This window comes from Pipistrellus hanaki (assembly GCF_964339955.1).
Source record: "Pipistrellus hanaki genome assembly, chromosome: 1".
Classification (NCBI taxonomy): domain Eukaryota; kingdom Metazoa; phylum Chordata; class Mammalia; order Chiroptera; family Vespertilionidae; genus Pipistrellus; species Pipistrellus hanaki.
The window spans coordinates 10,264,678-10,288,009 of NC_140503.1; the positions used below are offsets into that span (position 1 = coordinate 10,264,678).

General features: G+C 47.3%; 2 protein-coding genes across 6 annotated transcripts in view; one reads left to right on the top strand and one right to left on the bottom strand.

The window, feature by feature from the left end:
- TDP1 (tyrosyl-DNA phosphodiesterase 1) overlaps window positions 1-16,183 on the bottom strand; it is a 49,501-nt gene extending 33,318 nt beyond the window's left edge. Inside the window, exons 1-6 of one of the 3 annotated variants that reach the window (XM_084884098.1) lie at window positions 16,028-16,182; window positions 12,045-12,628; window positions 10,301-10,344; window positions 9,138-9,193; window positions 5,499-5,595; window positions 2,632-2,666 (exon numbers count right to left, since the gene is read on the bottom strand). In XM_084884098.1, the coding sequence (XP_084740224.1) occupies window positions 2,632-2,666; window positions 5,499-5,595; window positions 9,138-9,193; window positions 10,301-10,344; window positions 12,045-12,618 (806 nt within the window). In that variant the 5' untranslated portion in view covers window positions 12,619-12,628; window positions 16,028-16,182. Of the gene's footprint in view, window positions 1-2,631; window positions 2,667-5,498; window positions 5,596-9,137; window positions 9,194-10,300; window positions 10,345-12,044; window positions 12,629-15,979 lie in introns of all 3 variants that reach the window. The other 2 variants (XM_084884097.1, XM_084884096.1) reach the window with 2 other exon arrangements.
- A 1,388-nt stretch (window positions 16,184-17,571) lies between these two features.
- EFCAB11 (EF-hand calcium binding domain 11) overlaps window positions 17,572-23,332 on the top strand; it is a 124,778-nt gene continuing 119,017 nt past the window's right edge. For 2 of the 3 annotated variants that reach the window (XM_084884392.1, XM_084884394.1), the window contains exons 1-2: window positions 17,574-17,765; window positions 18,513-18,608. In XM_084884392.1, the coding sequence (XP_084740518.1) occupies window positions 17,691-17,765; window positions 18,513-18,608 (171 nt within the window). In that variant the 5' untranslated portion in view covers window positions 17,574-17,690. Of the gene's footprint in view, window positions 17,766-18,512; window positions 18,609-23,332 lie in introns of all 3 variants that reach the window. The other variant, XM_084884393.1, reaches the window with a different exon arrangement.

Sequence of the window (23,332 nt, forward strand, 5' to 3'; positions counted from 1 at the left end):
CAGCCAAAGGGACCCATCCCAAATCTGCAGCTGTTCCCGTGAAGGGCCTGCGTGCCAGGCAGCAGCCTAGAGGCTCCACGGGATGCCAGCACACAGTGCCCACGGTAACCCAGAGCGGGCGCCGTCTCCCACTCCACCCGCACCCCCTGTGGCTGGGAGACGGTGCTCACAGAACGAGCCGGAGGAAGAGCTTGTTTGGATCAGACAAGCGGATCGCCCTCTCACTGCGCGTGGCTTCCGCAGGGATGGGCACGGGGTCGCAGGTCACCATGCCAGGGGTAGGAGTGGGCGAGGGGGGAATGCATGGCGTGATCTGGGTGAGGATGCGATGGGAGTGGGAAGAGGCCTGTCCTGCCGTCATGTGGTCAGTCCATTAGTTGACCTGGCTCCCGTCAGGCAGGAAACTGGAGACCTGGAGGTGCAGCTGCTCCGGCTTCCTCCTTCCCGCCTGCGATGCTTAGGGCCATGTGAGCTAACTTTGCTCCGAGTTCTGGGGAAACTGCTGCTTTAGAATTCTAACACCTCGTGAGAGACTCCCTGGAACTGTATGACATCCTTCAGAAACACTGACAGAGCACGCTCACCGTGCCTCCAGGACTATGGGCTCCTGCAGGCCGGCTGCTTCTGATCATTGCCAGCGGCTCTGCACAGAGCCCGCATAGGCCTGCTAAAGCGAGCACCACCTCCAAGCCACTTCCTACTTACTGCGGCCGCTCCACTCTGCCCCATGAGCTGCAAGGCTTTCCTCCTTTCCTAACTCATGTGTCTGTCTTGCCTCTCCGACCAAAAGACTAAAAGCTGCAAGAACAGAACTCATTATGTCCCAAACCCGTTATATCCCCAGAGCTGTCTCTCAAGAATATAATAGATAATTAATAATTTCTAAACCATTTAAAAAGGAGCAATGGACAGTGAATGCAAGATATGAGTACAATCTCCTACAAGACACTGCCATGTTAACAAAATGCAAACTACACATAATATGCGGGTGGGAAAGATCCCAATTACTCCCTTAGGCATTTAAGGGCGAATCTGGGGGGTGGGGAGGCGAAAAGGAGGAATAAATTGGCCAAGTGGTTTGTGTGTTGGGGAGGGCAGGATGGACCACAGAAAACAATGGATCCATCTGAGCAGCAGCACTGGTCCAGGGAACACTGCTTATCTGCGTGGGGCCTCTGGTCTGGTCTGTGCAATGAAGACTCAACTGAACATCCATGTGTCAGACCCTGGCCAGGCTCAGCACACTCAGCCCCTCCTGGACAAAGGCACAGGCTCAGTGACTACTTGCTGGCATGTGGAATACAGGGCGACTGCCCATGAGATGCTGATTGCTGGCACAGAAGGCGTGGCTGGCACAGGAGCCTGGCACTGGGGGTTTAGGGAAGATGCTGAGCCGCCGTATACAATGCCATTCTTTATCCTCTGCCTGAATCAGCATCCTGTGAGCTCAGTGTGACACAAACAATAACTGATCCTGCGGTGCCTGAGTCCACTCTCAACAGCCCTCAGACCCTGTCTTCCCCAACGCACAAACCACTTGGCAAATTTATTCCTGAATGAATTAGACCGAAGCTCTAATTAGGGTTGGTCGGTAAATGCTGCAACATTTACTCAAGAGCATCTAAGAGCAGATAACGTAGGGTTGGTAGGTCGCCTTTACGAAATGGCTCAACTCTTCAGCTCTGGTTCCTTTTTCTTAAAGCCACTGGATGGTATAGTTTTAAGTGGACAGAGAGAAAGATGAACGTATGCCCTCATTTCAGGGCACCGTAATATCAGGAAATCGGGGATCACAGAAAGACTCACACTCCCGCCTAGAGATTCCCTTTTGCCCTACAGACAGACACCGAAGGAACATACCAGAAGCTGCCAGCAACCCATTTCCACTACTGGTCTAGAGGACAGACGAGGCTCAGTCACGTTCACTTCACAAATCCTTCCCAGAGAAACGTGCTTTATATATATATATAAAAAAGGCTGAAATAGGGACAACCATGGCTAGTCCTTATTCTCACTTGCAGAACCAATTACGTAAAAGGGCTCAGCAAAAATAGTGGCAGGACTGACCTAAAGCAGGAGTCCAGCGGACATTGGCGCAACGTGCCAAGCAGGAAGAAACACAAGTTCTTCCCGTCTGGCTGGCAAGGCTTCAGAAGAGCATTCGAGAAGGAATTTCTGAGCTGTTTTGAGCAGGGACAGGCATCAGCCTCTTGAGTTGACAACTTTTTGTAAAATAGTGTTTTTTTTCAATCACAGGATATTCTCTACTTGATGTAGCTGAGACTCTCTTTAACATAGTGGCACCCACAGCGCGTTACTGACACACGGACAGTCACTCAGAACCACAGACCGCACACCACAGTATCTATTCTCCTACGGTGAATGTCCAGAAAGAAAAGCAGAAACGGCACCAGAGATTCGGGCTTTTGTGCTGAAAGTATTGTAGCTTCAGGCTGTTAGAAAACAACTCCACCTCCTCTGTTTCCCTACTGATAGCATTCCCGCTCCTCCCCTCCCCTTCCCAGCAAAATCATCACACCTGAACTCCGAACTCCTGCAAGGGCCTTTCTGAATAGCATGCTTTGATTTATTAGCACCATACCCTCTCCCCAGTTCATAAAAATTGCTTACGTGTGGTGTGTTCCAAATGCAATATCCAACTTTGCCTAGGATGAAAAAGAAGTCAAGTCACTTATTAAAAAACCCTCAATATCCCTATCTATTGGAAATTAAATTAGAAATGGTTCAGGTCTTTTCTTCTTCTTCTTCTTTAATTGCTTTTACTGCCCTCTAGTGGACAAGCCTTTGATAAACAATACAGCTTTTATAATATCCAGTGAGGCTTGTTTTTAAAAACTTATTTCTTAAAAAGTTACCCAGAATAATTCAATACTTTCTGCATTTTTAATTATAGTAATTAGAAGTTAGAAAGCCTAATTTCTTTAGTTGTCAAAAACTAATAAAAACAAATGAGCATTTGCAAAGTTGTAACATGAGAAATTTGGCTTATACAGAAATTAACAATTGCAAAAAAAGTTTTCAGCACGTATTCAAAAAAAAAAACACTCAGTGGTGGCGTCAGAAAGACTTGTGTTGTGATGTTAAAACAGAAGTTTTCTTACATTAATAACATAACAAGTACTGAAAATAAAGAATATATTAAATTTTCTTATTACAAAATGATTATCTTCACGTATAAATGGGACATAAGTGGAGAAGTAAAACATTTTATCTAACACCCAGTATAGCAAGACCTTAGTTAAACAGACGATGCCCCAGATGTAGGCTAGGAAAGAGTTAAAGTAGAAACATCAAAATAGCAGTTAGGTATGTGCAAACCCTAGCTTCACAACTTTGCATGTCTTTGAAAAATACTTAAAATCTCTGTGCTTCATCTTACTCCTCTTTAAAATGATGGTGCTATTAGGGGATTCGGAGTTGTTAGGAAAGGGGCCTGGACCGGCAGTACTGCTACAAGTCCCGCCCACCAACCACAGGACAGGTGGGTGGATCCGTTTGCCGGAGGCAGTAATAAGCAACTGAACACACAGGTGAGGACACGGGCCCCGGACTGGGGATGCTCACAGACAGGTGGCCCATCCGCCATCCTCGCACACTCAGCATGTGGGGTGCTCACAGACCAGCATGCATTTGTGTGGTCTGGCCACAGAAGAGAGAACAGGGAACTGTATTTGATGTCTTTAAAATTACAAAATTAGAATGAAGACTGCCACTCTGTAAAATGATGTTTAGCTGGGAAAAGACATGGTTAAGAGACTTGGCTTTTGAGTTGTTTTGTTGTTATAAGTTGTGTGATTTGGGGCAAGTCCAAGCACAAAATCAAGGATGATAGTAACTTCATCAGATAATATCAAATGGGCTCTTTGGGGTGCAAATGCACCACATCCTGTACAACAACCCAATGAAGAACAGCCTTAGCAGTCCATTTAGTCATGGAGGACTTAGGCTTAACCTGGTTCAGCGATGAGCCCAGGATGACACGGTGAGCATGCGCAGAGCTGGGACAGAACCCGGGCCTCAATCTCCGACCTCTGGCCCCACAGGTACAGGATAGAAGTGTTAGCACACACAGATTCTTTGACATCAACGTCAAGAATTCATCTTACAGACAAGGCACAGAGGTATTTCAATAGGCCAGGATGGGGCCACGATCCTTCTGTTCCTCGGACTACATCTAGGAGCTTCTGAATAGCTCTTTGCACAAGGTTTGAAATATTGTGGCTCGTTCTGCCCTCTAGTGGCCGGTCTGGAGCAAGCCATCAGGCATGCCACAATGTCTCCAAAACTTCTCAGGACAGGGAATCTTTGAAAAATATGATTTCTATTGATTTAATCACCGTTATAATTTTAGTCTGATGAGAGCTATCCTACTGCAGTTTAACCTCTTCTGCTTGGGCAATCAAAATAAAAAAAAACATTGGATTTTAGGCAATGGCTAAGCAAAGGTTTATCTGTGCAGAAGTGAGCTATAGATATGTTGGGAAAAAGAATGCTTTTGCCGGGACTGGTTTGGCTCAATGGATAGAGCGTCGGCTTGGGGACTGAAGGGTCCCGGGTTCGATTCCGGTCAAGGGCATGTACCTTGATTGCGGGCATATCCCCAGTAGGGGGTGTGCGAGATGTTTCTAACTCTCTACCTCTCCCTTCCTCTCTGTACAAAATCAATAAAATATATTAAAAAAAAAAAAAAAAGAATGCTTTCAAATTCCAACTATATAAAGGGCAATGGTTGAGTCACAGCCGGGTTTTGAGAGGCATACTGGCTGACTAGAGACAACCAGAGGAGGTCTGGAAGTTGGGGAGAAAAAGGGAATCCATGGTACATCCAATACAATTGAACAAGGTGAGACAACTACGGGAGATGTCTTCAAACATAAGAACCACAGACACATGCTAGGGGGAGAATTACTGTATGTGCCCCAGAGGGAAACATTAGGACCCATGTGTGGAAGTCACAAAGAGGAAGGTTGTGATGGTTAATTTCATGTCAGCTTAGCTAGGACACAACATCCAGATGTTTGGTCAGATGTTGCAGTGAAAGTACTTTTTAGATTAAAACAGATTACCCTCCACAATGTAGGTGGGCCTTATCCAATCAGTTGAAGGCCTCAGGAGATAAAAAAAGACCCACTCCTTCAAGGAAGAGAAAATTGAGTCTCCAGATTGCCTGTGGACTCAAACGGCAACACCTGTTCTTGCCTGGATTTTGGACTTGCCAGCCGCCCCCAGACATAGAGATGTGTTATGTGTCCCATAGGCTGCTTCCCTGAAGAACTCTAATACAGAGATAAGAAGCCAACACAAAGAAAAAAATCTTTCTAACCACAAGGGCTACCTCAGGAAGCATTCAAGCCAGAGCCAGACAACATCTGTTGCGGATGCTGGAGGGAGGATTCCTGCACGTGGCAGGTAGGAAGAGGAAATGTCTAAATTCCCTTTCAACTCTCAGACCAAGCGTGACGGCAACAGCAGCTTACCTGGCAGAGGGAGATGTTCCCATAAGGCTTGGCCTCGGCGTGCAGCTGAGCCTTAGCTTCTCGTTTATCGCCATGCACCAGCAGGATCGGCTTCTTCCTGAAGAGGCCAGAAGAATGGGAAATACATCATTCACAGAGCTGGACTCGTGCCTGGTGAGGGAACACCAGCTTCTTTATCACCCACACGTGCTTCTGGCCTCTGTGGAGACTGAGTCCAGGGCTAACAGAGCACGTCAGTTCATCTTCACTGACCAGTTACCGTGACAATGGGGACAGGGGGTCCGATCCTGAAGCCCTAGTTGGACTCAGAGGGGTTGTGACTCAAGCAAGCCCTTGAGTAATGAATTACCTTCTTTGGTCCCAAAGGGCACATGGTTACTCTGTGTTAATATGTTTAAATTCAGAAAGATTAAAGACACAACATTACCGTTGTATAGTATGATGCTCTTTTCTTTCCCTGCTGTTGGGACCTTGCCAGGCCTACATTCACCAAGCTCCTACTGTGTGCTAGGCACTGCACTAGACTGGAGGCTACAAGAGTGAACAGGGCCAGGTCCACAGCAGCATTCAGACTCATTAAAGGTGGTTCTATTGAAATGAAACAGAGCCCAAGTTACACTGAAAATGCTGTTTTTTTTAATTCCTAAAGGACAACATGAGAAGACTCTTCAGGCCTGGCTGGCGTGGCTCAGTGATTGAGCGTTGACCTAGGAACCAGGTGGTCACAGCTCCATTCCCGGTCAGGGCACATGCCCAGGTTGCAGGCTTTACCCCCAGTGTGGGGTGTGCATGAGGCAGCCAATCAATGATTCTCTCTCATCATTGATATTTCTATCTCTCTCTCTTTTCCCTTCCTCTCTGAAATCAATAAAAATCTATTTTAAAAAAGAGAATACTCTCCAGGAATAGATTAAAAGGCTTTTAAGGGAATTATGATCTTCTCCAGTTAATTCAAAGTGAGATAATCCTTAAAAGTCAATATATCTTTGCAAGCACACCCAACAAAACAAAACTTGGATTTTTATTCAAGGAACACTCAAACAAGATGAACAAAGGTAGCTACTTCCACATGTTCCAACCACGGTGCAGAACGATTCTCTACCCTATGTGAAGGGCAACAAGCAACTAAAAAGAAACATTATAGAAAATGCACTTCCGGTACAAGCACCTAGCTACCTAATCCCCAAGAACTTTATATCACGTTAGTTCAAATAAAACTAAGAAACCACACCTTCACAATTTTTTCCTATTTTACAACTAGAAAATCAGGACAGAAAATAATTAGTGTTATCAGATCATCAGAACTTTCTTAAAAATAAGAGATTAACCATTACTGACAGAAGTTGAAATCTGAATGAACTCCTTCAAATTTATTGGTCCCATAAACTGTCACTAAAAGGCTGCTGAGATGGTTCATTTTACGTGTCAACTTGACCGGGCCAAGGGGTGTTCACGTAAAACATCATTTCTGGGTGTGTCTGGGAGGCTGTTTCTGGATGAGAATGGGCCTTTGAATGGTGGACTCCAATGTGTGGCCTCATCCAGTCCACTGACAGCCCAAGGGAGAAACAAAAAGTGGAGGGAGAATTTGTTCTCTTCCTCTTGAGCTAGCTGCCCATAATACATCTCCGTATAATGTATCTCCCTTGGTTCTGTTTCTCTGGAAAACCCCTCTAAGGGCAGCATCTGAATGATGACAAAAGGCAGTACAACCTCTGCGGTCAGAATTTCTGTCAATTCTGGATGTTGCCTTAACTTTACATTTAGGCCCTTCCTCCTCCTTAACAGCTCCTGATGGCTGGCGTTCCCCATGTGCACTGAGCAGCCAGTGTGTGTGGGAAGGCAGGACCCTTCTGTCCTCTGACCAGTTATGGAGAGTCCAGGGGGTACCGGACAAGTCTGTTGGGGTGGGGGTCAGAGGGCATAATAAAGTACCACAAGCCCGGGGGCTTAGACAACAGGACTTCTTTGTCTCTTGGTTCCGGAAACAACAAGGCTGAGATCAGGTGTCAGCAGGGTTGGTTCCGGGGGTGGGGTGGGGGGGGGTGTTGGGAGGGAAGGGCCTGCTCCAGGCCTGTCCTAACTTCCGGGCGGTATTCTCCCTGTGTCTTTGCTCTGTATGTCTGTGTCCAAATGTCTCTTTCTCATGAGGACACCAGTCACATTAGAGTAAGACCCCCCCCTTAATGACCTCATTTTGATTTGATTATCCACCCCCCAAAAAACCTACTTCCAAATAAGTCACATTCTGAGGTTCTGGGGGTTAGAACTCCAACAGATCCTTTTTGGGGTGAGACAATTCAACCCATAACAGATACACAAGGAGCAGTGGTCTATACTCCGGCAACACTTGAAAGGTGTGGCAATTTGATTTCAAGGTCTTTGAGAAGCAAAGGAATGAATAACAAAAAGGTGCCAGTGCAACCAACAGGGTCGTCTGTGGCCAGGAGCCCATGCAGATGGGCTTGCTGCCTCCTGAAGCCCCTGATGTCCTTCTCTCCTTTCCTAACAAATCCCGACCTCCCTCAGAGAGGGTGTGCTCAGCCTAACTTCCTTCACAGCCTCTCTGAGAGCCAGTCATCATCCTGTGACTGCCGCTCAACGAAATACAAGCAAGGCGTTCAGTGAGACTTCAGGACGGCCGCTCAGAGGGGCCCCAGCTGGGACGTGCCGTCTCATCCTTCTCCCCTTTCTCCTTCAGGCCACCTGGAACACAGACCGGGGATCCGCAGCCCCAGGAGGACAGAAAGACGGGAGGGCTAATCCTCTGAGGACCATTACGGCCCCAATCCAGAACTTAAATGTCTACCTTGTGGATGTCTTAGGTTGGAAAAATGTTTTCTTTCTTGTTTCAGCGGCTGTTATTTTGGGCTTTCTGTCACATGCAGCTAAAATGAATGCTTTGGGTCAGAGGTCAAATACAAGCCCTGTAGTGCCAGCGCCCTGGGAAATTTCAATGGCATTTCTTCTACCGTTAATGATGGTTTCCACCATCTGGTTCCTAAATGAACCCAGGACTCGGAGGGCCTGACAATCGTTCTTCCCACGTGTGCATTCCTCGGCCTTACTTGCTGTTACGGAGCCTGCCATGTAAACGCGTTAGAAACCAGGACGGCGCATGTCACACTGTGTGATGCTATTCAGTCTGTGTTGCTGGACCCCAGGCTTTTGAACTCCAGGTGACAGACTGAAATCCATCACCTCCATCACCTGGGTAAGGGAAGGCCCCGGGACCCCTTTATTAACTCAGACTACAAGGAGAATCATTTAGAAAGCGATTCTCAGCACAGGGTGATGTGCTAAGTAATGCTGGCCACGTGTGGGCATGCTCACAGGGCTGGGCGGTGGGGTGGGGATGGGAGGCAGTGATCTTTTCTTTCACTCTAACACCGGACATAAAGTTCTCTTATGTGGGATGGAAGTTGTCTTGATCTACTTCTGGGCAGAGAAATGGAAGATATGGTCAAATCTGTGAAAGGAATACATGTGATTAACTAGAATAGAAAAAAAAAAAATGCTGTTTTCCCATTGTTTGCATGATCAGGATGGTTTCAGAAGACGTTCACCAAAGATGGCCGGCAGCTGCCTGAGAAGCACAGATCGTGTGTTTCAATGTCACCTGTCGTCCCGGAGACTCACCTGAACTCCGGTGGATACTGTCGTACGAGCCAGTCCACGTCAAAACAGTAGTTAAACTAGATGGAGGGAAAAGAAAAGCATGTCAGTCACAGGTGACTTAGCCAGGCAGTCTATACGGAGAGCTGGGTGGTTATTTGATGGAAAGAAGCTCTAAAATAATGATGAACCACATGTTTCATTTATAAGCCTAGATAGTTCTGCCACATTATTCACAAACAAACCTGCGATACACCTTGAAGGGAACGCATGGCCCAGGGGGTCTGAATCAATGGAGGAGTGTGTGAGAAAGCAGGTTCTAGGCAATTATGCTTGTGTGTTTGGCAGCATTCGTATCTGCCGTTTCTGAGGGCTCTCTGATTAATTCAGACAAAGGGGCTTATAAATGTACCCTTCCCCCCTCGGTGATTACGAAAAGGACTTTTAGAAGAGACCATCCACTTCCAGCCAAACTGAGGAGCCGGCTTTGCAGACAGGCATCTGGGACTGGACGTTCACTAGGCTTACAACGATTACAGCTTAACCCCCAGGTTCTGCACTGGACTTACCCATGGGGGCTCCTCCCCACACTTGAGTAGTCCTCACTCTCCTCCTGACAGAGGGACTCGCTCATCCCGAGGCTTTATCTGGAGACCAAGCCAAACATGAAGGCACAGAAAGCTTTGCTTTCTTCCAGGAAGTGGCCCATTTTCTGACCATGTACTTGACCCTCTGGGGCGTTAAGGTGATTTGTCAACACAAAGCGACCGGCTCCGTCAGGCAGGAGCAACCACACATGCAGAAAGAAGTAGCCATAACTTTTCGTCCCCTTTTTGGGGGCAGGTGCAGGAAATGTCTTGTTTTTGTAAATCCAACGTGACTTGGCTTTTACCTCTCCACCCACAGTTCTTTGGGGGTCGCCCCCGAGTGCCATGAGATTATCAGTGTTCCCAAAAGAAGTCCCTGGGGGCTGAAATTCTTAAAGTGACTTAGTAGCCAGTCCCTGAAGCCCAGTCCTGAGCCAGGAGCCCATTGGTCATGGCATCTGAGTTCCATGCTGGCACTGTGGAAGGTGCCATCTCAGGGCCCTGTACAGGACTGAGACATGGGTCCCCGTCACTCACTCCTATTTTCTCATGGAGTTAATTATCTGTCCCCTTCCATCCAAAAAACAGTCGCAAACTCACCTGTGCTGAAGATACAAGTGTCCCAAATAGAGGAGATAAAATATCTGTGAAGATCAAACATTTAAACATAATTCATACTTTGAAAGACATTCTCTAGCAATAATAATCACAACTGACTTAAGAATCACTGATGCTCAAAAATTTAGCTGAGAAAACTGTGAACCAGCCCTAGCTGGTTTGGCTCAGTGGATAGAGCATCGGCCTGTGGACTGAAGGGTCCCAGGTTCAATTCCTGTCAAGGGCATGTACCTTGGTTGCCACATCCCCAGTAGGGGGTGTGAAGGAGGCAGGTGATGGATGTTTCTCTCTCATCAATGTTTCTAACTCTCTATCCCTCTCCCTTCCTCTCTGTAAAAAAAAAAAAAAAAAAAAAAAAAAAAAAATTCAAAAAAAATCAATTGAAAGCTGCAACTTCGGTACTGGATGAGTGGTCAGTTTTAGAAGCTGCCAATAAGGACAACAATGATGCTTGCTGTTCTTCTTTGCAGATCTCTGAATTTTTACCACCCTCACGTACTCCTCCAAGTCCCTCTCAAGAAACTTCCCCAGCCCAGGACTAACTCACTTCCTGTGAAGGAGAGGACACAGGTGTCCATAGCTCTAAGCTGTGGACACCCTCCGGCTGGAGTTAGCATCAGATCCCACAGGTGAAGGACTGTCCCCACCTCAGATACCAATCACAAGTCTAGACCTCCTGTGCTATAACTTGGGGGTTCCCATGATCACCTCCTTGGGTTCGATAATTTGCTGAAAAGACTCAGAGAACTTTTGCTTACTAGGTTTCTGATTTATAATTAAAGGATACAACTTGGGAACAGCCAGGTGGAAGAGATACATGGGCTGGAGTGATGAAATGATTGGCCTTTAGTGGTTAACTCAACCTCCAGTCCTTCCCCTCTCCCAGGAGGTGAAGGATGAGGCTGAAAGTTTCAACTCTGATCACGTGGTTGGTTCACTGGGCAATGAGCCCCCCTCCCCCACCCCCTTAGGGGCTTTCCAAAAGTCACCTCATTAACATAAACCCAGGCGTGGCTGAAAGGGGCTTGTTATGAATAACAAAACACAGTTCTTTGCCCTTTAATTACTTTGGAGTTGTTCTGGGACAAAAACCAAGTATAGCCAGGGATGAAGACCGAATATATGTATAGAACAATATGTCACACACCCCGCAGGGAATAATCAAAGCAACCATAGGCCATCTTTTGGTCCAGAACGGAAACATCTATTTGCATGCTGGTATTCTCTTTTTGCTTCTTTACCAGAAACCAAAACCAGGGTTCCAAGTACAAGTTCTCAAACTGGACTGGGCATCTGAATTCCCCGAGCGGGGTTATTGACAACATGCTCTCAGAGAATCCGGGTGGGGCCGAGAACATGCATTGATGACAGGTTTTAGGTGAGGCGGATCCTGCTGATCCAGGGACCAGAGAGAACTGCTGCTGTCCAGTATTTGCTCCTTCATTAATAAAGTGTTACAGGTCAAGTTTAATCTTTAAAGTTAACAGTTAAAACCCATTTTAAACATTGCACTAAATAATCCAAAGCACTGCTCTACAGGGCCTGAGAAACAGCCTCTGATTTCCTAAGAGCTCCCTGCATTTGCTGTCAAATGCTCTTTTTCTCTTTCCTGGGAGGGGTTAAGTCCAAGAGGATCTTGGAGAGCATTCTAGTTCCCCTCGTGTTTTCACCCGAGGGGCCCTCTCACGGGCAGTGACAGCTCGGGACACCAGAGCCATGAACTTACCCTTGATGTGGAGGGCTCCAGAGTTATACTTTGGCTTAATTCCTGAGACTCTAGTGAGGTAGAACCGGAAGGGGCTCCCTTTATCCAGCATGTCCCAAATGTCCTGGCCTTCCCCGGACGTCTCGTACTCCTCTTCCTCCCCGGGGAGCCTGTGGCGGGCAGGAGGGCCATGTCTTCCAGCCCCTGGAGCAGCACTGTCTTGGGGAGGGGAGGCGCCCTTCTCCTCTTTGACGGCCACGTTCTCAGCTGTGTCTCTGGCCGTCAGCTGCGGCTCTGGGGGCAGCTCATCGTCGCTGCTGGAGAGACACCAGCCCAGCTCCTCCTGGGAACCGCTCTTCTGCTTCTTGGGAGGCGACACTTCGGAAACCCCATCTGTGTTGCTGAATTTCAGGGGTGACATCTTCCTCCTGTGGGCGGCTTTCCGAGCCTCGGAACAGGTGTACCGTGGCTCGCAGGGAGCTTCCTGCCCGGCATGGAGGAGAGAGGTAGACGGCTTGTCCAGTGTGGGCTTCTCCTCCTCGCTCTCATCGCTACTGGATATCGTCCATCTCCCATAATCACCTTCCTGAGACATTCTCCTTCTTCTGGAAATGAAAGGGAGAAATAAAGTTATTTCCCACTAGCGGCCCGGTGCACGAATTCGTGCACATTAAAAGGGGATTAACTAGAGAAAATAATTTAATATTGCTATTTGTCCTTTCTCTATAATGGAAGTGTTAGAGATGAAAGAAAATTAGTAAAATATACATGAAAACCTTCCTCCTGTCAGAGTCTGGGGCGCACCACGGGACCCAAAGTCAAGTCCAAGCCCACCCACATGCGTCTCAAAAATTGCGTGAGACCCAGCCCCAGCCTCCCACTCCACCATTGGGCTAGGTCCAGACCTGGCCAGTCCCACTCTTGTCAAGTCCTACCTGGCAGGGGGCATAGCCTCAGGTTCCCTGGCCCAGTGTCAGGATGGGGGGCATGGCCTGGGTCCCCCAGCCTAGCCCAGCCGGCTTGCCTTGAGGCCCCCCATCAAGCCTCGCTGGGTGGGGGGCATGGCCTGAGGTCCCCCATCAAGCCTTCCCAGGCACAGCCTAAGGTCCCTCAGCCTAGCACCAGGAGGGGGGCGCACCTTGAGGGTCAAGCCCTGCCAGGTAGGGGATGTGGTCTAAGGTCCTGTCAAGCCCCGCTAGGTGGTGGTGGTGGTGGGTGGGGAGGGGTGCGCGCGCAGCCTCAGGTCCCCCAGCCCAGCACAGGGAGAGGGGCACAATCTCATGTTCCCCGTCAAACCCCGCAGGGCAGGGGAGCGGCCTGAGTTCCCCAGCATGCCCCTCTGGGTGGGGGCACGGCCTGAGGTTCCTTGTCAAGCCCCACCTGGTGGGGGGCTCAGCCTGAAGTCCCCTAGCCCAGCATCAGAATGTGAAGCGCACCTTGAGGTCCCCCATAAAGCACTGCTGGGCAGGGGGCGGGCCTCAGGTCCCTTGGCCTGGCACGGGGTGGGGGTCGAGGCCTGAAGCCCCTTGGCATGGTGCCAGGGCAGGGGAAGGCATAGCCTCAGGTCCCTACTGATTGCTCCTTAAGGCTCCTTAAAGGAACTTGGCCTCAGCTGTGGGTGTAGCCATTTTTGTGATGGGGTGATGGCCAATTAGCATATTCCCTCTTTATTAGGATTCCCCAGGCCACTGGCAAACTACCTCTACTGCTCTTGAACTCCCTGCCCTGTGAGCGTCTGGACCACGAACAGCGCACTGACACCTACCAGACATCAGCTGAGCATGTAACCAACATCAGCTGCTTTGCAGGAGTTCTCAGGCACATTACCAGGACCGGCCATGGAATTTGGCAAAGAAAGTGACAGCAAAAGTCCTGGTCACCCTCTCTCCTCTCCCTTAGTCTTTCAATCTAGACGTTGTTTTTAGATGGGGGTTGAGCCAAAGACCAAAACAAAAAAAAAAAGTTCATTGGTGACCCTGAAGCTTTCAACTGGTCGCTGGGATTAAGGCCAATTTAAGGAATTTCAAGAGTAATTCTGAGTATGCTCAAACTTTTTGCAGTCAAATCGGAAATTACATAGCTATTCCTCACAGAAGCATGGAGCCCAAAGGACTTTAGTGATTATTTCTTACTTCCCCAAAGATAAGCTACTTACCATAAATCTTAACAAGGCCCTGGAGACAGTGTCAAATGACCTATTCTGTCTCTACATTATCTAGAAGTACTTCCATGAGGACCCAACTAACTTAGTAATTATCCTCCTGGCCTGGCCCTAAATCAAACTGCTAAAACCTGCAGAGAAAGAACTTGTGCTGAAGCAAAAACACTTTTATTTTGTGACCCACACTGGGTAATTTGAACTTTCTTTATCTGACAAGAGAAAAACTGATGCAACGGAGGATGAAACCTAAAGAAATCCTCCCACCAACTGCCAACTTGAAATGTTAAGAGCTTTTCTATTAAGGATTTAAACAATTTGTGGACGCAAATGAGTCCTCCTCTTAGAGCTGCTAGCCCCTCTCCCCCCTCCACACTATACCCAGCTGGGGATTCTTTAATACCACCAGCTGCTTCTCTTTATGGATCCTGCAGATCCATAAAGGTTACTCATACAGGTTACTTCACTGCTGAGCCTCAGTTTCCTCCTCTATACAAGGGGTACCATACCTACCTCCCAGAGTTCATTCCTTCAACAAATACTTACTGAACAGCTACTAGGTGCCAATCACTGGGAATTAAGAGTTAACAACATACAAATGGGTTCTGCCCTAGGAGAACTTTTATTTCAGGGGTAAAGAAACAGACCAGCTGAAACCGGTTTGGCTCAATGGATAGAACGTCAGCCTGCGGAATGAAAGGTCCCAGGTTCGATTCTGGTCCAGGGCATGTACCTTGGTTGTGGGCACATCCCCCGCAGGGGGTGTACAGGAGGCAGCTGATCAATGTTTCTCTCTCAGTTCATCGGTGTTTCTAACTATCTCTCTCCCTTCCTTTTGTAAAAAATCAATAAAATATATTTTTTAAAAAGCGGAAACATTAAAAAAACAACAGACCAAAACAAAAATAAACAAACCCCAAGAAATCTTTACAAACATTCCTTACTTCTTATAGGCATGAGCAAGAATCAGAGCTGCTCTTTCTCTGGAACACTCTGAATAAGTAATATTTAAGTGAGACCTGAGGGATGAAAGGAACCAGCGGGCGGTGGGGCAAAGCAATATTCCAAGTAAAGGAAACCCAACCTGCAAAGGCCAAGAGGTGGGAACGAGGCTGGAATCATTGCAAGAGCAAAGGGAAGGACCTGGGCAAGGAATACAATGGCCCAGGAGGTAGGGGGTGGGGAAACGGAGGAGCGGGCGTGTTAAAAGATACTGGATTTTATTCTAAGAACAATAGGGCGCCCTGGGAGGGTTTTAATAAGCCGGGGAGCACCTTGGTCCTTTTGACCCCCTTAAAAATTATTCCGTTCCTTACAAGTCTGGGTGGAGAATGGTTTGGAGACAGAAGTCGAAGTGAATGGGCCTGCGACATGGAATGGGGATGCAGACGGATGAAGGCGGTGGGGATGGAAGCGAGTGGATTCGGGGTACGTCTGGGAAGTAACGACAGCTGCTAACTTTCCTGTGCGCTTACCTCGGGCCGGGTACAATTCCAAGCGCTTCACCAGGGACTAACTCACTCTCACGCGTCTACACTGAGTACCACGACAGGTGCCATTTATGGAGAAACTGAGCACAGAAAGGTTCGGTGCCTGGCATCGGGTGAACGCTCCACCTGCCCAGCTGTTCTTCCTAACAGCCGACACCACCCTCCCACCCCGGGGCGCAGGGGGGTAAGAATCCGAGCAGGGGAGCCCTCACGCCCCCTCTCCCCGTAGGACTCGGGTCCCAGCGCCGGCCTCTCGCGCCTCAGAGGTACAGTCACAGGAGGAAATCGAGGCCCAGCAGGGGCCCTACCTCGTGTCTTTCCTAGACGCTCCGCTGCCAGCCCCGCCGCGCACTCACGTCTTCCCGGACCCGAGCAGGATGGCAGGTCCAGCGCCCGCAGCCTCCACAGCCTCCCGAGCCCGCAGCCACTTGGTCCAGCCCCGCCACGGCGGCCGGCGCCTGCGCGCAGTTCAAACTCTGCGGGACCAGCGCGCACCTCGCGGCCTCCGCTCGGCCCCTTCCACTTCCGGGACGCCCGCCGCTGGGTCCTAAAGCCCGCCGTGTCCACGGGGGCTGCTTGGAGCTCTCCCAGCAGGAGGAGGAGAGGGAGACCTGGCTGCCTCTAGGTCTTCGCTCACCTCCTGGCCATTCATCTCAAACAAAAACAAAAAATCGGAGGGGGGGAAAGAATTGTTTTCTCCCTCTATCTTAGTTAGCAAAACTCATCCTATTTACAGGGATTCTCAGGGCTGGAGGCTGGAGGTGGTGGTGGTGGTGGCGGTGGATAGATGTTTAAAGGCAGAGGGAGGACCAGCTGAGGTTCGAGGCAGCTGAGGACTGAGACCTGTCCCCCAGAAGAAGCGGGTTTGCCTGGAGTGCACACTGTAAAACCTGTTGTGAAAAATAAAAGGTTAAATAAGCTCCCCTCAGACTCGGACTCCAATGCCTGTTTCTTAGTTGAAACTCGTGCTTGTGTGCCCGTGTGTGTGTGTGTGTGTGTGTGTGTGTGTGTGTGTGTGTTTTCATCTTTCTGATTTGCCCTAAGAAAGGCATCTAAGATAAACTCCTTTGCAAAACGCAACCCTCTCCACAGTCCTTGTCTTGAATAAGGATGTTTGCTGTGGAATCTGGGCTCAGTGCTATTGATGCTACTTATTCTCGGAGTTTCTTTCCTATCAAGCTCCTCCGCCTGGGGATTGAATGAAGTAACTTGCGTCCATGTCCTCAGGGGTCACTTGGTTCGTCTGCTTTGCGCCAGGCTACGTGCTAGGTTCTGGGGCTCCTGAGAGGACAAAACTGACCCAGGCGGGCTCGACCCCCAGGGACTTGCTAATTGATGTGCACGCGAATCGTGGACTTGGTTCTTTTTGTTCAGTTCCTATTAAACTTTGTTCACACTTTTTGTGTGTCTCATAATAGCACAATGCTGTAGATCAAAATTATCAATAGTGCCGAAACCGGATTGGTTCAGTGGATAGAGCTTCGGCCTGCGGACTGAAAGGTCCCAGGTTCGATTCTGGTCAAAGGGCATGTATCTTGGTTGCGGGCACATTCCCCAGTGAGGGGTGTGCAGCAGGCAGCTGATCAATGTTTCTCTCATCAATTCTTCTAGCTATCTATCCCTCTCTTTTCCTTTCTGTTAAAAAATCAATAAAATATATTTTAAAAATTATCAATAGTAACTTATTGCGAGGTCTAAGGGCCGAGAATGAGAAGAATAATTGAAAGCAGCACCCGCGTCAGCGAGCTCCCCAGCGGCGCGCGTGGGGTTAAGCGGGCCAGACTGGGCGGGGCCTAGCGCTGGGGGGCGGGCCTGGGAGCCTCTCCGCCATAGGCTGCTCCGGGGAAACGTTATAAACAAAGCGTTTGGCCAATCGAACTGCGGGGCGAGCCGTCCAATGGGAGGAGACCTTGGCGGTGCCCGGCCACTTTCAGCTTCCAGACCCGCAGTGTCCGGGGCGGGTGGTCTGCGGGTCCCCGTCCGGGTCTGACTCCGGAGGCCGCTGGTGGGACGGTCGCGATGTTTTTCTCCGAGGCCGGGGCCCGGCCGTGCACGTGGGAAGCCAGCCCTTCGGAACACAAGAAATGGGTGGAAGTAGGTGTCTCGGGTTTTAACTGGTTTTGGAACGCTCTCGCTTGGGTCTGACTGAGCCTCCTTGCAAAAAGTGACTTTGCTAATGGCTGAGCCTAAGGCTGCAAGGCTCTGCCTCTCTGTCCTGTGTTCTGGCTGCTTGTCAGTCCTTTCCCTGCTCCGCTACAGGGTCCACTAAGTAATCTGCATCTCTCCTCCCGCCTTTCAAAGCAAGCCCCTTTGACTCACCTTCCTGAGTCTAGGACCGAATTTTGTTTTTGTTTTGTTTGTTTGTTTGTTTGTTAAATATATTTTATTGATTTTTTTACAGAGAGGAAGAGAGAGGGATGGAGAGTTAGAAACATCCACCAGCTGCCTCTTGCACACCCCCTACTGGGGATGTGCCGGCAACCAGGTTACATGCCCTTGACCGGAATGGAACCTGGGACCTTTCATTCTGCAGGCCAACGCTCTCTATCCACTGAGCCAAACTGGTTTCAGCTAGTACCGAATTTTGAGTTGAAAATTATCCTAAGAGTTTAAAGGAATTAACTTGTGTCAGGTTAGCGATTAGGTCGTTGGAACTCTCGAAGGGGGTACGCATTAAGATTTCTGGAGAATTAAAAGTAGGATCATGAAACTCCCATCTCCGAGCCTACTGGTGGGCCAAGTTTTAGATTTTGGAGGCTCCAATGTAATAGAAGCTGGTAATAATAAAGATAATAGAACAAATGGTTCCGGTCTGAACTAACGGTATTTCATGTTCTTTAGGTATTCAGAGCATGTGATGAAGATAACAAAGGCTATCTAAGCAGAGAGGACTTCAAAGTTGCTGTTGTCATGCTGTTTGGGTACAAGCCCTCCAAGGTACAGCTTACTTTGTTTGGGGGTGGGGCTGGCAATAGAACAATCCTACCATTGGTGAATGGATCCTGATGGTTACGTGCAGAGGGCTTGCGTACAATGTTTTTATAAAACTAATTGCTGCCTTATAAGCAGTTTCAGAGATATGCCCAGTGCTGAATTTTACTTTTTCCTTCAGAACACAATTCAGGGGTGAATTAGAAAGCTATCTCACCACCAGACTGCTAGTAATTGTAATAAATATGAGATGCTAGAAAGATATGAAGAGGGAAGGCTGGGAGGGCGGTGTTGGACATAGGAATTCACAGAGGAAGTGACATGCAGGTTGGTTTTGAAATTTAAAAAAATATTTTTGTTTGTTTAAACTATAAAAGTAATACCTGGCCCGGCCGGCATGGTTCAGTGGTTAAGCTTTGCCCTATGAACCAAGAGGTCACAGTTCGATTCCTGGTCAAGCTCATGCCTGGCTTAAAGGCTCAATTCCCGCTGTGAAGCGTGTAGGAGGCAGCTAATCAATGATTCTATCTTATCAATGCCTCTCTCTCTCCCTTTCTCTGAAGTCAATTTTTTAAAAAAAGTAATACACAAATAACTAAAAAATTCAAACAGTGCAGAGCCGTGTAAAGATGAATGTAAAATGCCCTCCCTCCTGTGGAGGAAAAAGAGACCCCATGCAAACCTGACAAGCTCAGGGGAGGCCTGCGTGGCGGTCTTGCAAACTCAAAGACCTACAGTAACCACAAAGGATGGTCTGAAATGAAAACTTCAGCTGAAAGCAGTTTATAGTGGGTACTCACTTCCTAAGCCTGTGCCTTTCCTGACAAAGGTCAGTCTTTACCTTGACCTAGCCTATTGTCTTTTTGCATCTAAAATAATATACCTGTGGCCCTAACGGGTTTGGCTCAGTGGATAGACCATCGATCTGCGGACTGAAAGGTCTCAGGTTCGATTCCCGACAAGGGCATGTACCTTGATTGCGGGCACATCCCCAGTAGGAGGTATGCAGGAGGTAGCTGATCAATGTTTCTAACTCTCTATCCCTCTATCTTCCTCTCTGTAAAAAATCAATAAAAATCTATTTAAAAAAAATAAAATAACATACCTGTGAAATTTCAGGGTAACTTGTAACTTCCCTTTTTCTGGACACCTCAGCCACAGCCAGAGGCATGAGGGCTCCGGGACACAGACCACAAGTCCCTTCATTGCTATGGAGTTAATTGTTGACGGTTAACTATCCTACACCCACCTCAGTAAAAGAAGTATGTGCCTATCATTTTACTTTTTATCCAATCAAAGAGGTTCCCCTACCACCTTTGCTTTCTCCTGCCTCCTAATCTGTCACCAATGGATTTTATATAATCCACTTACGAGACACTCCTTTGATTGTAATATATAAAACAAGGTTAATAGCTGTTATTCTCCCAATACATTGAGATTCTGCTTCACAGCAATTGTCAACAGTTTTGCTCGGATAAACTCACAAAAATTCTTTACAGGTTTGAATGGTGTGTGTGTGTGTTTTACATTAACTCTTTCTACTAGAGGGTCCCACTTATAGGTTACCATTATTAAGTTTATTGTGTATCATTCAAGATTTCCTATGCATGACCAACATATACATGCATAGCATTCTTTGAAAACATAACTTTCTTTTTTGACTTAACCCTAGTTGAACATAAAAGCACACACCATCACCACATTTTTAAAAAAAGTTGCACGGTATTTTCATTAGCCAGTTTCCTGGTTTTGGTCATTTAGATTCTTTACCTTGTTTTTCTTTGCTACAAACATTGCTGCTGTGTGCATCCTTTTATATCTGTATCTGTGCTTGTGGATGCACATCTGTGGATTAAATTCCCAGAAGTACAATTGCTAGGTACATTTGAAATTCTGTTGGATGTTAGTCTCAAGGAAAGGTTGCATTAATTCATGAATAATAAGGGTTGAGCTGAATTTCAATGAATCTCTTACTTTAGCAGGGCAAGTTTCCTATCCACCCCCACCCCAATCTTTTTTTTTTTTTTTAAGTATATTTGTATTTATATTTTTTAATTGATTTCAGAGAAGAAGGAAGACAGAGAGAGAGAAACATCAGTGATGAGAGAGAATCATTGATCAGCTGCCTCCTGCATGCCCATTCCCCCCGCTGGAGATCAAGCCTGCAACCTGGGCGTGTGTCCTGACTGGGAATTGAACCATGACCTCCTGGTTCATAGGTCGACACTCAACCATTGAGTCAAGTCAGCTGGGCTCCCACCCCCATCTTGGTGCTGCTCCCCTTACTATTACATCACATTTTAGAAATGCTTTTTTGTTAAGCTGCTGAACTGGAACTAATCAGAGACAAGGCCTTGTCAGGATAAACAAATTTAACTGCAGCCATCAAGCAGAGGGACACTCAGAACTATGCCTGAACCGCTCACCATTATAGCCTTGTTAGACCAAACAGCTTAGCACTCACATTGACCCACTGTGCTCACTTCTCCATCCTTCGTTATGCTTAAGTGCATCACAACCTCACAGTAAACATGGTGTATTGACACAAGTAGGTCCCCTGAATAGCCCAGGTGGGTTCACAGTGGTTCAGTTACCGGGGGAGGTTAGTTACAGAGCTCAGAGAGGTAGGGCTGGCTCCCAGAAACTACAGCTTCCTGTTTACCTGCAAGCATTTCAGCCGGAATTTTAAAGCCGGTCAGCTAAGCAGACTCAGCCTTTGAAGCCTTGTATTTACCTGGTTCAGCTGGAAAGAAAGCAGGTCTCTTGCCTTTAACACCCCTGTGTCTACTTAGTTGTTTTTATTATTATTATTAAATATATTTTATTGATTTTTCATAGAGAGAAAGGGAGAGGATAGAGAGTCAGAAACATCGATCAGCTGCCTCCTGCATACTCCCCACCGGGGATGTGCCCGCAATGAAGGTACATGCCCTTGACTGAAGTGAACCTGAGACCCTTGAGTCTGCAGGCCGACGCTCTCTCCACTGAGCCAAACCGGTTAGGGCCTTAGTTGGTTTTAATTTTAGAACCTAAGTGGGGGACTTAATGATAGTGGTGTGGTAACTTCTGTATGTACACTCCATGACATTTAACAGATTTTAGCTTGTGTTTTCATAAGTGATTGAGGTTTTGGATTTTATTGTTGATGTTGTTAATCCTCACTGGAGACTATTTTTTCCATTGACTTTTTTTTTTTTTCTTTAAGAGAGAGTGAAAAGGAGGGAGGGAGCGGGAGACAGAGAAACATGGATGTGAGAGAGACACATCGATCAGTTGCCTCCTGCATATGCCCTGATCAGGGCCAAGTATCAAACCTGCATCCTAGGTACATGCCCTTGCCTGGGAATCAAATCCTCAACTCGACCTCTCAGTGTACAGGCTGATACTCTAACCCCTGAGCACACTGGCCAGGGCTGGATTTATTTCATTTTATTTATTTTTATTTATTTATTTTTAAATATATATTTTATTGATTTTTTACAGAGAGGAAGGGAGAGGGATAGAGAGTTAGAAACATCGATGAGAGAGAAGCATCAATCAGCTGCCTCCTGCACACCCCCAGTGGGAATGTGCCTAGATGCCCTTGAACAGAATTGAATCCGGGACCCTAGAGTTTGCAGGCTGAAGCTCTATCCACTAAGCCAAACTGGTTAGGGCTGGATTTTATTTTTTAACCTAATGAAATGTTTATTGACTGCAGATCACTAAACAGTAACGTACTGATACAGTAAATCACCTATATACTTAATCATTTGTACAGTGAAGTTTTATTAAATAAGTAACACTTATGTATACCCTTGGTAAAATTTAACAGGTTTTTACTTTTATACTGGGTTGAGGTTTGGGGTTTTATTTTTGAGTATTGCTTTTGAGCAAATGAAATATTTACTGAATGCTGGTTATGAAGCAGTAAAACACTTATATAATAAATCACTTATACAACAATACAATTATTTACATGATGAAATTTATGAAGTGTTCCTACTTAATAAAAAGAGCATTTGCTACTTGCTAGAGATATAAAGGTGAATAAAACATAGACCCTACTTTGAAGCTGTTTACAATTTAATGTAGAGAGACTTATAAAACTACGGTAAATACTAAGATAGAGAAGAACAGAAAGTGAAGGGGACAAGAGGAGGCAACTGTAATAGGAATTCGGGCATTGTTTAAAGGAGCTAGCTGGCCAGTGGGCTCAGTGGTTAGAACATTGGCCACTGCACCAAAGGGTGATGGGTTTGATTCCCGATCGAGGGCACATACCTAGGTTTCAGGATTGATCCGGCAGCTTTTGAAGGAGGCAACCAATTGATGTGTCTCTCACATCAATGTTCCTCTCTCTCTCTCTCTCTCTCTCTCTCTCTCTCTCTCTCTCTCTCTCTCTCTCTCTCTCTCTCCACACACACACATCTCCCCCTCCCTCCCCTTCCAATCTACCCCACTCTCCCTCTCTTCCTCTCTCCCTCCCTTCCACTCTCTAAAAATCACTGGGAAAAACATCCTTAGGGGAGGATTAACAATAACATAAAATAGACTGGCGGAGCTAGACCTCTGATAGGAAGTGTCTGGGAGCGCGTGGAGGTGGCGGGAGGAGTTGCGCCCTATGGTTGTGGATAAGGTGGTGGTAAGAGAGTGGTGGGTCACCAGCACTGAAGCAGTTGTGATGCCACCAAGTAAGAAGATTCTGGGAAAAGTCAGTGCGTTCAGGTGGGGGCACACTAAGTTTGAGG